At 42.3% G+C, this 17015-nt stretch overlaps 1 protein-coding gene across 1 annotated transcript in view; it reads left to right on the top strand.

The window, feature by feature from the left end:
- LG10H3orf20 (linkage group 10 C3orf20 homolog) overlaps positions 1-17015 on the top strand; it is a 96799-nt gene that overhangs the window by 14696 nt on the left and 65088 nt on the right. The window contains exons 5-8 of the mRNA XM_074314087.1: positions 521-790; positions 8447-8599; positions 9426-9546; positions 15270-15401. Coding sequence (XP_074170188.1) covers positions 521-790; positions 8447-8599; positions 9426-9546; positions 15270-15401 — 676 coding nt within the window. The remainder of the gene's footprint in view (positions 1-520; positions 791-8446; positions 8600-9425; positions 9547-15269; positions 15402-17015) is intronic.

Below are 17015 nucleotides of genomic sequence, written 5' to 3' on the forward strand. Positions count from 1 at the left end.
GTCCCACAAGTTCCAGAAAGTTAAGTCTACATTTCTCCGAATACCCAGACCATGGGCCTTACAGTATTTAAAACCTAGTCACATCTAAGCCATATACGTCTTGGGCCCCCTGTGCCGTGGAGAATTATTGCAGCTACAGAACATGGGTAGAGGGCAGCCACCAAGTTCTGCCCCTTCCTGTGACATTCTGGAAGGAAGCTCTCTTTCCCTGTCACCTCGGGACTGGGGGAGATGAGCAATTCCTCCTGCTCTCCTAGGTCCCCCTTTTGTACACAACCCCACTCCATGGGTCTTCCCCTAGCACTAACGGTGGAAAGGACTGGTCTCAGAGGGGTTCTGGGGCCTTCTCAGTTTTCCTAAAAATACTACCTTTAAGGATGAGGGGTATGGAGTGGGAACAGGTACTTTTGGGACAGGGAAATGGGATGGGAATCTTGGGAGCTGGGGAGGGGCTCTAGAGAGCCTTCCTGGTGAGTGAGGGCCACATGGCTAGAAGATATGTTGTTCTCCTTCCCTGCAGAGAAGCCGAAAGGGCCTTGTGGAAAGGGAGGAATGTCTTCTACCCCATGATCTTACGCTACTACAAGGCAAAGATACCCTCTCATCCCATGTCGGCTCCAAAAGGGGACTCTCAAACCCGAAGCTCTCATCACGCTCACCCTCTGGGTGTTCGGACTTCCACTCCCACCCCTAACCAGCCTCCCCCCGGCCGGCACTCTCAAGAGTGGAAGAAACCCAAGAAGTCCCTCAAGTTGCATTATACCTTCTATGATGGGACTTCCTTCGTTCAGTATCCTTTTATTTGGTGCTACCCTTTCTCCCCAGCAACTCAGCCGCAGAGAACTTCCGGGCTGGAAAAACCTGAGTATTTACTTTGGCTTTTCAGTTGATTGTAGAAGCCTGATGACAGGTCCTGCAGGGCATTAAGAGTGTGTCCAGGTCAGAGACGGCTCCCTTTGGAGAAAGGCTGGTGGGAAGCAGCGGATCAGGAAGTGACCTTGGACCCCTGTGTTCCTTACAGCGGTCCTGTCACCCACTAGAGCTGGACTAGACCCGAGATACCCAACCCATTTGGAAGCAAGGCTGAGGTCAGAGAGGGCGAAACACTTCTTCCAGGTTCTGTAGTCTGAGTTGGACGAGATGTCAAATTGGGGAGACACTAAGCCACTCATTCCTGTCCCTTCATTGGAGGAATGTGTAGGGTGACTCAATCGATGTCACAAAAGGAATTTGGTTCCAGAGCCAGGCCTGGGCTCAGGGCTGCCTCACCTCCATTTAGGGCCCTCTCTTCAGCACCATTTTTTGGCTTTTGAGGATTGTTTTCTCCAGCAGAGAGAGAAGGATAGGGAAGATGGAAGGGGGTTGATAAAAACACTGGGCACTCAGTATCCGCTCCCTTTCGAGGGTGGTTCTCTGAACTATCAAACAAGTGGCTCAGACAGGCCTTTCTGGCAACAGCTCCCTTCCCCTCATTTGGCCTGTTCTCCACTGACCAGGGAATTTAGAATTTCAGTGCCCTGTCAAAGGAGTCCTATTGTTTCTCTGACTGTAAATTAATCTAGTCGTCACACTCTGCTCGGCCCTGCTTCTAACTAACGTGCCCTGTGACACTGAACACAGCAAACTCCTTCCAAGGTAGCTGTTGCTCACTGTGGGTCATGGGGCTTCCCCCTTTCTCCTTTTCTGACCCTATCCTGCATTACAAGGGATCATCCCCCTGAGCTCCTCATGAAGCTGTTTCTGGGAGTTAGGGTGCCATCGGCAGGACCAGAGATGGTAGACAAGTGTACAGTAAGGCCCAGCACCAGCCTGCGGGGATCCGTGTTCTCTCACCTCTCTCACCTGGATGGGGCCACCTGAAACCTGCAGGCTGTCGCTACTGGCGTGCTTGACTTATACCCCGACAGTGATCACACCCTGGCAATTAATGTGTTTCCTCTATGGGAGTCCCAAGAGGTCTGGGTTCTAGGTCCAGTTCCTCTTGGCGACTGAAGAAGAGATTCTGTGCTCAGATGGTTAAAACACATGTGCAGCCAGTTGGATGCCTCTTGAGTAGAGAGAATGCTTGGAAAACACTTCCCTTGCCTCCTGGCTTCCACAGAACAGTGGGCTCAGCAGTCGCTTCTGTTTTCACAGAGGTTACTGCAGGAAGCGCTCAGGTAGAAATGATATACCTGCCCTTGGGATACTAAAAAGCTCCAAGCCCTGATGGGTGTGCCCTTGTCAGCACCAGACTCCAGAACCATCCCAATATTCATTTCATTTGGGTTATCAGCATCTTCCTGGATGTCTTCCCTCCATCACTGATTCTCCCATCAAACTTCCCTCAAAGACTTTTTTCATATGAAGATACAGACTCATCACATTAAAAAGCAAACCTAGATCACTATGTGCTGTACTGTGCTCAGCACTGTTCCTTTAGGGATTTGTTGAGCATTCAGAACCATTGTGTGAGGTAAGCATTTTTTTTAATATGGTAAATGCACATAACATAAAATTGACCATTTTAACCATTTTGAAGTACACAATTCAGTGGCATCACTATTTAGTTTGAGGACTTTCTCATCGCCCCAAAAGGAAAGCCTGTACCTGGTAAGCAGTCACTCCCCATCTCCCCTCTCCTCCCCTACCTGGCAACTGCTAATCTGCTTTTCACCTCTATGCATTTGCCTATTCCAGATATTTCATATAAATGGAATCATACAATATGTGGCCTTTCGTATCTGGCTTCCTTCACTTAACATAATGTTTTCTAGGTTCTTCCACATTGTACAGTTGACCCTTGAAAATCGCAGGTTTGAACTGTGCGGGTCCACTTATATGTGGGTTGTTTTTCTGTTTGTTTGTTTTCAATTGACTCATGCAGTTCCATTGGTCCTGCGCTGTTCGGTTGACTGAAGTTCAAACAATGTTGTTCAAGGATCAAGTAGCGGTTGGGAATCCTCGTTCGTATGTGGAAGGCCAACTTAATTTACGTGCAGATTTTCGACTGCACAGGCCGTGGGCACCTCTAACCCCCACATTGTTCAAGAGTCAGCTGTAGTAGACATCAGTACTTCATTCCTTTTCTTAAAAAAAAAATTGAGTGAGACTCACATAGCATAAAATTGCTCTTGTTGGTGTGTATATTCAGTGGCATTCAGTATATTTCCAATATTGTGCAAACACCACCTCTTTCAAGTTCTGAAATCTTTTTGTCACCCCAAAAGAAAACTCTACACTCACTGATCATTCACTCTCCATTTCCCTCTACCCCCAGGCCTGGCAACCACCAATATATTTTCTGTCTCTATGAATTTGCCTATTCTGGACATCTCATATAAATAGAATCCTATAATATGTGGCATTTTGTGTCTGGCTTCTTTCACTTAACATAATGTTTTCAAGGTTCATATATGTTGTAGCATGTGTCAGAATTTCCTTCCTTTTGTGGCTGAATAATATTCTATTGTGTGGATATACCACTTTTTATAATTCGTTCTTTTGTTTATGGACATTAGGTTTCCACCATTTGGCTACTGTGATAATGCTGCTATGAAATTCTTGTATAAGTTTTTATTTGCACATCTGTTTTCAATTCTTCTGGGTCTATACCTAAGAGTACAATTACTGGTCATATGTTAATTCTATGATTAACTTATTGAGGACCCTCCAAAATGTTTTCCACAGTGGCTGCACCATGTTACATTCCCCCCAGCAATGTGTGAGTGTTCCAGTTTCTTCACTTCCTTGACTATACTTGATATTTTCCAATTTTTTAAAAAAAATCCAGCCATTTTAAACGTGTGAAATAATATCTCATTGTGGTTTTGACTTGCATTTCCTTAATAATTAATGGTTTAGAGCATCTTCCTGTGATTTCTTTGTAGAAATATATATTCAAGTCCTTTGCCCATTTATTGTCTTTTTTCTTTTGAGTTGTAAGAGTTTTTTATATACTGTGGATACTAGACTCTTATCAAATATACGATTTGCAAATACTTTTTGTCTTTTCACAGTCTTGATAGCATCTTTTGGTGTACAAAGTTTTTAATTTTGATGAGGTCCTGTTTTTCTGTTTTTTGTTCCTTGTGCTTTGGTTTTCATATCTAAGAAACCATTGCTTATTCCTTTGTTTTCTTCTAAAAGTTTTTATTGTTATAACTCTTACATTTAGGTTTTTGATCCATTTTGAGTTGATTTTTCGCATATTGTGTGAGATCAAGTTTCAACTCCATTCTTTTGCATGTGATAACCAATCGTCCCAGAACTATTTGTTGAAGAGACTATTCTTTTCCCCATTTGAATGGTCTTGGTGCCCTTGTTGAAAGTCAATTGACTATCAATGTTTCAGTTTATTTTTGGACTCTCAGTTCTATTCCAGTGATTTCTATGTCTACCAGGTGTGACAATTAAGTTTGCGAACTTTTGCAACAATGTTGCTAAACTTTTTTGATATTAGAGGGATTATTCATTATGAATTTGCACCAACTGGACAAGTAGTTAACCAAATTTGCTATTTGGAAGTGCTGAAAAGACTGCGTGAAAAAGTTTGATGACCTGAACTTTTCGCCAACAATTCACAGCTCTTGCATCACCAGTTCACACAGCACTGTGTGTGAGGGAGTTTATAGCCAGTAAACAAATAACTGTATTGGAACACCTTCCCTACCCACCTAATCTGGACCCAATGATGTCTTTCTTTACCCGAAGATAAAGGAAATATTGAAAAGAAGATAGTTTGATGACATTCAGGACATCAAGGGTAATATAACAATAGCTCTGATGGCCATTCCAAAAGAGAGTTCCAAAATTGCTTTTAAGGGTGGACTAGGCACTGACTTCCTAAGGGGAGTACTACAAAGGTGACCATAGATAGTCACATTCAGCAATGAGGTCTGTAGCACTTTTTCTAATAGGATGAGTTCATGAACTTAATTGTCCAACTATATTATTATGTCATTACCACACTGTTTGAATTATTGTAGCTTTGTAGTAAGTGTTGAAATCAGGAAGTGTGAGTCCTTTAACTTTGTTCTGTTTTCAAGGTTATTTTGGTTATTTAGGGTCCCTTGCAATTCTATATGAATTTTAGGATCAAGTTTTCTATTTATGCACAAAAGATTGATGGGATTTTGATAGCGATTGCATTGAATCTGTAGATCATGATAGAGAATATTGACATTAACAATATTAATTCTTCTAATCCATGAATTCTAGCAACAAATTATCTGAAATGCTGTATGTGCAACAACAATAAAAAATAATGAACAAAAGAAAATGATACTATTTATAATAGCATCAAAAAGGATAGAATACTTGGGAATAAATTTAACCAGAAAGGTATAAGACTTGTTCACTGAAAACTATAAAATATTGTTGAAATAAATTAAAGAAGACTAAAATGAATGGAAAGACATCCTGTGTTCATGAGGGACAACTGATTGATCTTGTATCCTGCAACTTGTGTTGATTTTGTGTTGATCTTGTATCCTGCAACTTTGCATGTTTCTAGGAATTGGTCCTTTTCAACTAGGTTATCTAACTTATAGATGTACAATTGTTCATATAATTATGAACAATTTCTGTTAGGTCATTAGTAGTGTCTCCACTTGCATTTATAATTTCAGGAATTTGAGTGTTCCTTTTTTCTCAGTCATTCTAGTTAGAGTTTTGTCAATTCTGTTGATCTTTTCAAAGAACCAATTTTTGGTTTTGTTGGTTCTCACTTGTTTTTCTCTTCTATATTTTATTTTTCTCTGCTCTAATCTTTATTATTTCCTTCCTTCTGCTATCTTTAGCTTTAATTTCCTCTTCTTTTTTATAGTTCATTAGGTGGAAGTTTGGGTTATTGATTTGAGATCTTTCTTTGCCTTTAATATCATTATTTATAGCTATAAATTTCTTTTTGAGCATCGCTTTCACTTTATCCCATAAGTTTTGGTATGCTGTATTTTTGTTTTCATTTATCTCAAGTTTTTTTTTTTTTTCAGTTTTCCTTGTGATTTCTTTTTTATCCATTGGTTGAGTGTGTTGTTTAATTTCCATCTGTTTGTGAATTTTCCGGTTTTCCTCTGCCAGTGATTTCTAATTTTGTTCTGTTGAAATATACTCTCTGGTTATAATCTTTTAAAATTTATTAAGATATGTTTTGTGGCCTAACATATTGTTTAAACCAAAGAATGATCCCTGTGAACTTGAGAAGAATGTATATTCTGCTGTTGTTGGGTAGGGTATTCTGTGTCTGCCTGTTAGGTCTAGTTAATTTATAATATTGTTCAAGCCTTTTATCTCTTTATTGTTTTTCTGTCTAATTGTTCTATCCATTATTGAAAATGAAGTAGTGAAATCTTCAACTTTTATTGTGGAAGTATTTATTCTTTTAATTCTATCCATTTTTGCTTTATGTATCTTGAGGCTCTGTTGTTAAGTCTGTGTATATGTCTACACTTGTTATATCTTCTTGAGGCATGACCCTTTTCTCAATACACAATGCCCTTTGTCTCCTATAAAAAATTTTTTATTTAAACTCTGTTTTGTCTGATATCAATATAGCGAACTCTGCTCTCTTTGGTTTCTATTTGCATGGAACACCCTTTTCCATTATTTCAATATCAACCTAGTTGTTTCTTTGGGTCTAAAGTGAGTCTCTTGTAGACAGCATATAGGTGGATTATGTTATTTTTTTAAAAATCCATTCTGTCAATCTCTGTCTTTGTTTGCAGAGTTTAATCCATTTATATTTAAAGTAATTGCTGATATGGAAGGACTTAATCCTGCCATTTTGCTCTTTGTTTTCTATGTCTTATATCTTTTTGTTTCTCAGTGTCTCCATTACTGCCTTCTTTGTGTTTAATTGACTTTTTTTCTTTTTGGTAGCATGCCATTTTGATTCCCTTCTCATTTCCTTTTCTCCTTATTTTAAAGTTATTTTCTTAGTGGTTACCCTGGTATAGTGGGCTGTGTAGTGTCTGTCAAAATTTTTTGCTCACCTGAAACCTCACAAGTTTGTGACGATATTTAGAAATAGGTTATTTGCAGATATAATTATTAAGTTAACATACAGTCATATTAGGTTAGTGTGGGCCCTAATCCAATGACTGGTGTCCTTATAATAAGAGAAAACAGAGGCATTAAGGCCATGTGATGACTGAGATAGAGATCAGAGTGATGCATCTGTAAACCAAGGAATTCCAAAGATTCCTGACAATCACTAGAAACTAGGAAGAGTCAAGGAAGGATTTTTCCTCAGAGCCTCCAAAAGCATAGCCCTATCAACACCTTGATTCCAGACTTCTAGGCTCCAGAACTGTGAAAGATTAAATTTCTGCGGTTCAAGTGACCCAGTCTATGGGACTTAGTTACAGCAGCCCAAAGAAACTAATACACTTGAGGATTACAATTGACAACAAACTAGTTTGAATTAATACTAACTTAGCCTTAACAGTACACAAAACTCTGCTTCTATACAGCTCCATTCCTCCTCTTCTATGTTATCAGAAATTATATCTTTATATATACATTTATGTCATTAATGTAGATTTACAATTATTATTTTATGCATTTGTCTTTTTAAATCATGCAGGGAAAAGAAGGAATTATAAACCAAAAATACTATAATACTGGCTTTTATACTTACTTACATAGTTCCTTTACAGGTGTTCTTTTTCCTTTGCATGTCTTTGAGTTATTGTCAAGTGTCCTTACATTTCAGCCTGAAGGACTCCTTTTAGCATTTCTTTTTGGTTACTTTTTATAATTTATGTTAATGTACTTTTTATCAGTTGGTGGGAAAGGATTAACAGGGTGGACCCTAGTGCCAACCACTGAAATTCTTTTGTCTGGGACACTTCTGAAATTCCTGCAAACAGAATGATAGCTGCCCAAACCATATCACCCTTAATTGAGACCAGTGCTTCTTGGTGCCTCCTTAGTAGGAAACAAACAGGGTGACATTGACTACTTTCCTAGATTGGTCAGAAGGGGTGGCAACCTGACAGCATTAGAAATATCTCTGGCCTCAGAGTTGGGATACTGGCTCTGCCTCTTCCTTGTGGTGTGATGTGAAGCAAATAATTTTTCTGTACCTTGGACTCCTCATCTGTTGGGTGAGCAACTCATCCTTGTTTGCCCAGGACTTTCCTTGTTTTAGCAAGGAAAGTAATGCATCCCAGGAAACCCTTCAGATGCAGGGAAATCCCATTCATCTGTGAGATGGAGGTAATAATACCTACCATGGGGTTGTGAGGAATAGACAGAAGGTACAGGGAAGTGCTGGAGGCATTGTTGGTGTCACGTCATTTAGTTGTTACTTATGCAAAGTGTAGGGAGGGTCTTTGAAGACTGGGAATGGTGTACCATTTAGCCAACACTTTGACTTATAGACTTGCTGTTCATGGGGCACCTGAGAGCAGAACCTGGAGAGTTTTTGTTTTTTTTGTTAGTTCTACTTAACCATATCTGCCAGCTATCCTTCTGGAAACATTGCCGTGTGTCAGATTCCCACGTGCTGCAGAGGGAGAACCATCACCTGCCTCTTTAATGACACACCCAACTTCTCCTTCCTGGCCCTGTTCAATGCTGAAGGCCAGGGCTGTGTTCACTACAACCTAAAAGCCTGGTGAGTGGGTTGGGGAAATTCTGGCCCCATGGAAGTATCTCTGAGCTTCCTCCAGAGGCCTGGTGGCAAAGGGGGGTACAGAGGTGGCAAGTAGGAGTCCCTGGGAAAAGGAGAGGCGGGACAGTATCCCGAGGTCTAGGAAGGTAGTGAGACAGTAAGACAGGAGTCCTGCCCTCCAGGAGCTCGGAGGTGCTGGAATGTAGGTACTTTGAGGCCTGTCCTTGCTGGATCTATGTTATAGCTAATGAGAATGGCAACTCTAAGTCCTACTCCACTTGTGTCCCCACAGCACTAAGATCTTGATTGTTGACTATTTTCATAGAAGAATTCCTTAGTGGAGAGGTGTTTCATACCAGGAGAGAGTAAACGAGAGGCCATGGGCACCACTTCTGTGGGGATGTTTTAAGAGAAGCACATATTTTTGCCAGCCAAAAGTTGATTTTGTCTGGCCTTTTATAAGGAGCTATTCTTGGAAGAAATGACTTACTTTCATATTATAGATGTGATTCCCATTTTGGTTCCTGCGATCTTGTATACTCAGTCTCCTGAGCAACAGGGCACACATTCCACACTATCCTCCTTGGATTTGACCTAAGCCTCCATCATCTCCCTCAGTCCTTCCCTTCCCAACAGTTTCTCCAAATATTATTAACAGGTGTGAAAGGGCCTCAGACTGTACTAGGTGGGGGAAGTGAGGCTACCTGCAGGACCCCATGCTTCCTCCAGTTGGGGCAGAGTCTCAGAGCCCTGCCTGCCTACAGCCTATAGTGATGAGGGCTTCCTTCAGGGGCCTGGTGGCAGCTCCTCACCGCTGTATCTCTCCTAGTTGCCCGTTTGTCTTGATCTTGAATGAGGAAGGTGGGACCACCAATGACTACCAGGGCTACGTAGTCCACAAGTGGAGCTGGACTTCCAAGACGGAGACTTTGCTCTCCCTGGAATATAAGGTAGGGTGGGCAGCACTGGTGGGGCAGCCTTCCTGGGATGCTCAGCATTAAGAGCCAGAGAGCCACCTGTAAGACAGGAGTCCACCCTCCAGGAGCTTGTAATCTCATTCAGAGGTTCCCAAGTTGGTGGGCAGTGGTCTAGGGCTGGCTGAAGTGAACTTTTCACCAGCCTACAGCAACTGTTGGCTGCTACACTGACCTTTCTTGGTAATATCTTTCCTAGGTTATTTTATTATTAATATTATTACATTTTGATAGGTTAAATGTCTTTTATTTTAGGAAGTAACCATAATAGTAATTGATAGTTTTATTTTTAATGCCTACATATCGCAATAAGAAAAGTTAGCAATTCTATGTTGGTTGCTGCAGTATTTGTTTTTATAACTTTACTATCTGCAAAGTGAAAAACTCTGGGAGTCAAAGGTGGCTTATGTACACAAACCCTTTTTCCGTTCATTGGGTCATTCAGACAGCCATTCATCAAAGATTTATTAATTTATCATTTAATGTTAAATTAATGTTAAATAATAACTTAATAAATTTAATTTTTAATAAAGCAATTAAGTGTGCTTGTCACTTTAAGCCTGAGTTTCTCATCCTTAGCACTACTGACATTTGGGGATGGATAATTCTTCGTTATAATTATCACCATCCCATTAGAGGCCAATAATTTAGCAGCATCCCACTAGAGGCCAATAATACAGCCCCTCCCCCAGGTGTGGCAACCAAAATATATCTCCAGACATTGCCAAGTGTCCTCTTGGGGCAAAATTGCCCCTGATTGAGAATCACCCATCTAAGGGATAAAAAAATAAACAAAACCCCTTGAGGAACTCAAAAGTCTGGGTGGGGGCTAATAACACATGGTAGAGAAGGATAAGGGCTGTGAAAGAGGGACAAGCTCATCTGGTTGGGGTTCAGAGAAAGATCAAAGAACATAGACTCCACCCAAAGTGGCATGAGATTAAGAGCCCCACGTTCGGGATTATGGACAGAAGCACTCTTGGGGTGCATGTTGGGGCTCAAGCACCCTACCCCCACCTCCTGTTTTATGCCCTCCTTGTTGTTCCTGTATATTGGCCACTGCATTCTCATCCTGATATCCTGATTCCCTTAGATCAGTGACGTTCTGCCCAGAAATATTCAATCCTTGAACACTTCCCAACCTTCCTACTCCCCTCTCTTGGCCAATCCAAATTTTTCCTCCTTCAAACCTCTGCTCAGACTTCTCCTTCTTTGTGGCACTTCAGCCCACACCATTTCTCTCTCCTCACAGTGTCCACAGCCTGGATTAGTCATTTGATGATTTGTCGTGCAATGAAGATGTTCTCAGCTCTCGTTGCACATTAGAATCACCTATGGGGCTTTAAAAAACTGTAGATCCCTAGGCACAGCCCCAGAGAGATTCTCATTCAGTTGGTCTGTTATGAGTTCTGGATTTTTGAAGTTTTCCCAAGTATATCTGATGCTTGTCCAGATCCAAGGTCCTCAATCGAGGGGTGTATTGAGTTGTTGCCTTAATATTTAACTTTTTGTAGCTTTAAGAAAAGTTTATAATGCAAGAAGACTATAAATTGGTTTCAGGCAGGCACCATGTGTTATGTGTCAGTGTGGTCAAGTGGATAGACAACTGGAATGAGAGTCTGAGGAGCCAAGTACTAACTGTGCCAATTTTTCCAGACTCTGGCTGTGCAGCTTTGTGAAAATCTCTCAGTTTCTCTAAGCCTTGGTTGTCTCACCTATACAAAGTGGGTCACCAGACTTGTTCTCTTGTCTCACGCTGCTTTTGTGAGATCTAAGTGAAATAATGGAGGGGAAGGTGCTTTGACATCACTAAAGTGTTTTAGCGATGTATTTCAGTTCCTTGTTCTCTTTTTTGGAGCTGCATACAGAAATGCACAACAGGGCCTGGTGCAGTCGGGTGGCCTGGAAGACAGGGTGGCCCTTGTAACATGAGTATATATGCGTATAATTCACATAGAGAGAAGAAGGAAGGCGGAACATTTTGGGTAGAGGAAGTAGCATCTGTAAAGACTGGGGTCGAGACTCAGTGTGGAATTGTTCAAAGTTCACAAGTGTCTCTTGTGAAAGAAATGGAGCAACAGGGCACATGTTGTGGGATGGAGGTGAGAGGTGTTGGATGTCAGGCTGAGGTATGTGCATGCTGTCTTGGAGGCTGCAGTGGCCAGTTCATTTTTACCCAGATATTTAGCGTTTTCAGGTATTCATTCCTCCCTGAAAATCCGTTTTCCTTTGGTATCATTTCTCCTCAGCCCAAAGAACTTCTTTTAGTGTTTCTTAAAGTGAAAATCTTCAGGCAACAAATTATCTGTTTTCTTTCATGTGAAAAAAAGAATGTTTTTATTAAAGGATGTTTTTGCTGGAATTGGAATTCTGGGTTGACTGGTTTTTTTCTTTTCTTCCAGCATTTAACGATGTTGTTTCACTGTGACCTCCATAGTTTATGATTAAAAGTTTATGATCACTGTTCATTTTCTCTTGCTGCTTTCAAGATGTTTGTCTTTTCTTTGATTTTATAACTTTGAATATGATGTGTCTAGTTGTTGTTGTCTTCCTATTTATTCTGTTTGGGATTTACTGAGCTTGAATATGTAAATGCATGCCTTCCCCAAATTCAGAAAGTTTCCTGCCATTAGAAAAAATGTGTACTTCAATCCCTCTCCTTTTCTTCTGAGGTTACAAATTACATGTGTTTTAGACCTTTTAAGATTGTCCTAAAGATCCCTGAGGCTCTGTTATTTTTTGTTGTTTAAAATTTTTCTCTTTTCAGATTGGATCATTTCTATGGATGTATCTATAAGTTCATTGATTTTATCCTATCATTTCCATTCTGCTTTTACATGAATCCTGTGAAATTTTTAAATTTCAAATAACATTTTCAGTTCTAGAATTTCTATTTAGTTCTTTTCCATATTTTCTGTTTTTCTGGTATTTCCTATATTTTCATTCAGTATAAGTCTTTTCCTTTACCTCATTGAATAGAATTAAATTAGCTGCTTTAAAGTCTTTGTTTAATAATTTCAATACATTGGTCATATCAGATAGGATTGGCCTCCATTGATTGTTGCCTTGAGAATGGCTCGGATTTCACTGGTTCTTTACATATTGAGTAATTTTTGGATTGCTGACATTGTGAACGTCATGTTGTGGAATATCTGAATTCTGATGTATTTCTCTGAGGAGTGTTGATATTTTTGTTTTAACAGGCAAGGAACTTGGTTAGCCTCACACCACAAACTTTTCTCACCCGCAGTGGGCAACAAATCTCAAATCTCAGTTTAGCTTTTGTATTTCCCTAGCTATAAGCTATCTTGAGTCTGCTTTGCTTATACATAGTTCAGAGATCAGCTAGAGATGTGGACGGTTTATTCATAGAATTTAGGGCTCTATTTCTCCGGATCTATCCATTCTGGAAATCTTTCCTTGCTTTTCTATGACTGTAGTTTCCCTGGGTACTGTCCTTTGATTCTTTGAACCAGAAAGATGGTGGAGTTTAGGCTATGACTGTGGCCTGTCTGCAGGCTAAACCTGTAAAACAGAAACTCATCCCATGGTGGTCCTTTTCTTTGAGTTTTGAGTCTTCAAAACCCGCTTATTCTTTTTAAACTCTTCATAGCTTTAGGTGGGGTTGTGTTTTTTGTTGTTGTTCTTTTGTTTTAAACCTCTTAGGATCTGATTCAGCTATACTGGAAATAGAACCAGCTGGTTAGTTTTTAAGCTGAGGGCTGTCATGCTCAATCCAGTATTTGTGTGGAAGGTCTCACGGAGAGGGAAAGATCAATGGCTAGGCTAGTAGAAAGACTAGTTAGGGGTTACTAGCAAGACCCTAAATTATTAAGAGTAGAAGCAATATTTTTAAAAGGAGCCATTTCAATGAAGGAATTCAGTGGCATTTAGCCATGGGATGCATGGGATAAATGAAAGGAGGAGGGAATTATAGGTGACTTCACAATAGAGTATGTGTCTGGGTGGAAACAGAAAAGTTTCTGGAAAGGTCAGAGATCAGTGTTTTTAGTGTGCTGATTGGGTTCAATGGCCATATCTCTCCAGGCTGTTGGATCCCCACTTAGGGTGAGAGATTGGAAATGATGGATATATATATCTAGGTTGGCTCGTGAATTCCTAAGATGAACAGTAACTGAATTTGTAGAACATCTGTATTTGGGGCATTGGGGAGAGGAAGAAAAACCACCCAGGGAGCAGGGATAATAAAAACAGCTGCACCATGCTAAGCCCTTAGCATGTTTTATCCATGAAATCTGCTCAGTTCCCTAGGAGACAGATTCTATTATTGTCCCCAGGCTCAGAGAAGGAAACCAACTTGCCTGACATTGCCCAACTGGTAAGTGACAACACTAGGATTTGAACCTTGTCCAACTGCAGTGCTTGGGCTCTCAACCACGGCTCTATTCTGCAGCTCTCCAGAAGTAGAATTGGAGAGGGTAGGGTTTCTCTTAAGTGAGAGTGATCAACAGCTTTGAAGATGTCAAAAGACTTGGCAAGAAGACAGCCAGGGATCCAATGTTTTCGGGGTACTGGAGGGGACTGGCATCCAGACCGCAGAGTGTGAGGTAGGGACTCAGTGATGAGGGAGTTGAGTGTGGACCTGTGGCTAACAAGTGCAATAGGAGAAGGAAACGGAAGGAGCAAAATGGAGTGTGTTTTCTTGGTTGAGAGGAGTCCTGGGGTGTGTGTAGGTCAGGGACATTGAAGACGGAAGGAAGCATCAGCACGCAGCAGCCTAGGGCTTCAGTCTCCTGGGCCTTGGGTACGAACTGTGCAGACATAACTGCACATGTGAACCATCCAGGAGCCCTACATGTGAGTTGCTCTGCCACATCTGACAATACCTGTTCATGTTTGGTACGGGCCTTTACTTCCATAATCTTTATCTCATCTGAACCTAATATTAGCCTTTCAACTATTTCATATGGAAGAATTTGTTCTTCAGAGAGGCTCAGTGGCCTGCTAACAGAAGGCAGGACTGGGAATCACCCCTCGTCCACAGAGTTCTCAGTAAGGAGTGAGTTGCTGTAAGGGCAACTCCCTGTGTTCCTGTCTGGGACCACTACGTAGAAAATCCCACCCTTTTGGAAGTGGTGAGAATGTACTTCCTGTGGCTCCTCCTCAGGGGAAGAATGGTGACATGTTTGGTGACTGTAGGGGAGGGGACTGAGCACGTGTGGCTTGGCCCCTGCTGTGTTCCCTTTCGTTATCTGCACCCCCTCCCCCTGCCATGTCATTGGCTTCCCAAGGCCGCTCTGTGTGCTGTAGAGCAAAGCTCACAGTCAGATCTGGTGTCTGGGCGGACACACCGTCTGATTCAGGGATAGTGTTGGCCTCTGAGCCAACCTGCATCCCCACCCAGTTCTACCAGAACTAAAGCTGACTCACTTGCCAGACTCCTGTGTCTCTTTCACAGTTGGTTCCAAGCTTGGGTTGGAAAGGGAAGGGGCAGGGATAAGAAGGCATTAGTTACTTTTTCTGCTAATCCCCCAAAGAGAGACTCGAGTTCTTCTGTCTTCTCCCTGAAAGCTAAATTCCAACATAAGAATCAGAAAAATTTTACACCTCCCTCAGTCCCAAGCCAAGAGGGGTTTTGTGCTTTGTGGTGGGTCCGGAAGGGGGGTGTATGTGTGTATATTATGTGGGGGAGATGATAGAAGCAGGGGTCGGCTGAGTCCTGGTTTCTTCATCTGCAGGTGAATGAACAGATGAAGCTGACGGTGCTGGGACAGGACTCCATCACGGTCACCTTCACAGCCATGAATGAGACAGTAACACTCACTGTGTCGGCCAACAACTGTCCCCACAGGGTAGGACACGATAAACAGGTAACGCAGACCAGGCACCGAGGCCCGACGCCGGGGTGTCTCAATGCTTTTTCTCCTCCTACCCCCACCTCCCACCTGCACCCCATTGAAGACCCTCCCTCTTTCTCTGCCTAATGGATTCCTACTCATTCACAGCCTGACCTTAGTACCTTCTCTGTGAAGCTTCTATCAATTAGGAGTCTTTCAGTTGTGACAGAATCCAGCGCGGACTGGCTTAGGCATGGAAGGAGACTACACTGGCTCAGGAAACTGAAGTCTGTCAACAGGCAGCTTCGGCATGGCTGGAGCCAGACGCTCCACTGATTCCATCAGGTCTTCCCATCTCTGGACTGTGCTTTTTGATTTTGGCTTTATTGTCAGGGAGTTTCTCCCTGTGGTGACAGGATAGTCAGGAGTATCTCTGGGCTCATTCTACTGCCAGCTTTGGTCTCCCCAGGAGCAGGAGGGCTTCTGTTTCCTCAGTGCTCCAGTAGAAATGCCGACACCAGCATTATTGGCTCTTTTCATGGCCCATGCCTGAAATGTTCCTCCTGTAGCCAGGAGCATGTGTCACTTTCACGACCAGGCTCGAGTGTCACATCCATCCTGGGAGCCATGGGGCCCTCAGCGCCAGTTATAACACCTGGGCAAAGGACGAGACAGGAGTGTTTTCCTAAAGGAAAGTCACGGTGCTATTACCAGAAAAGGGAGAGAGAATGCTGGACAGAATGACTGCCAGTGTATGTCTCTGTCACTCCCTTACCCATCTCAGGTAGGGTATGCTTCTCCCTCTGCCCAGCCCTCCCAGCTGTGACTCACCATCATTCTAGCCCTCCTTTATGTACAAGTCAGGTTTCTCCACCAAACTGGGAATTCCCTGTGCTTCCTATGATGGCTGTTGTCCCAGGGCCCAGAACAAGGGCTGCTTCAAATTAAGTACTTCCTAAATATTTGTTGGTGGGTGAGAACAGGCAGACTGGAAGGCCAGTGCTCCATTCGCTGGGTCTTTATGGATCCTACTATGTGCCTGGTCCTGAGTCAACACTCCATCTTTCTCATTGGAGAAAGATGGAGAGGAGGAAGGGGACATAATCCCTGAGGAGCTTATAATCTAGAAGAGGGCGGTTGACATCCACCGTGAGACTGGGCTGCCCAAGGGCTCATTGATGATTGATGGAGCAGGTCACTTGCATCGCACACAGAGCACGTTGCTGGGATGGGCTCACTCTGGAAGGTTCCATGAAATAGGAGCAGGTAGACCATTCCTCTCGGTTTGCACAGGGCCAGTCCCTGTTGACACCTGTCAGCCTGGAGGAATTATTAACAGCACCCCCCTTTTATTCTCAAAAGGGTCCCGTTTGGATGATCAATTATATGATCACCCTGAGCAAGACTCTTGCACTGTGGGGGCATTGCCACCACATGCCACAGGCTCACAGACTCATAGAGCTGACAGAGCCCAGTGTCCTCACTTTACATGGGGACACGGGAGGCAGTCATTTGTTAGGGACCCATGTTACCTGAACAACAAGGTATACAGAGAACATCTGTGTTTCTCCTGGAGAAAAGCGTTGTACCTATTTTTCCCATTGCATTTTCATTTCAGCAGCATTTCCATTTCATCAATTCATTAAC

Source organism: Rhinolophus sinicus, linkage group LG10, assembly GCF_036562045.2.
Source record: "Rhinolophus sinicus isolate RSC01 linkage group LG10, ASM3656204v1, whole genome shotgun sequence".
NCBI classification, from domain to species: domain Eukaryota; kingdom Metazoa; phylum Chordata; class Mammalia; order Chiroptera; family Rhinolophidae; genus Rhinolophus; species Rhinolophus sinicus.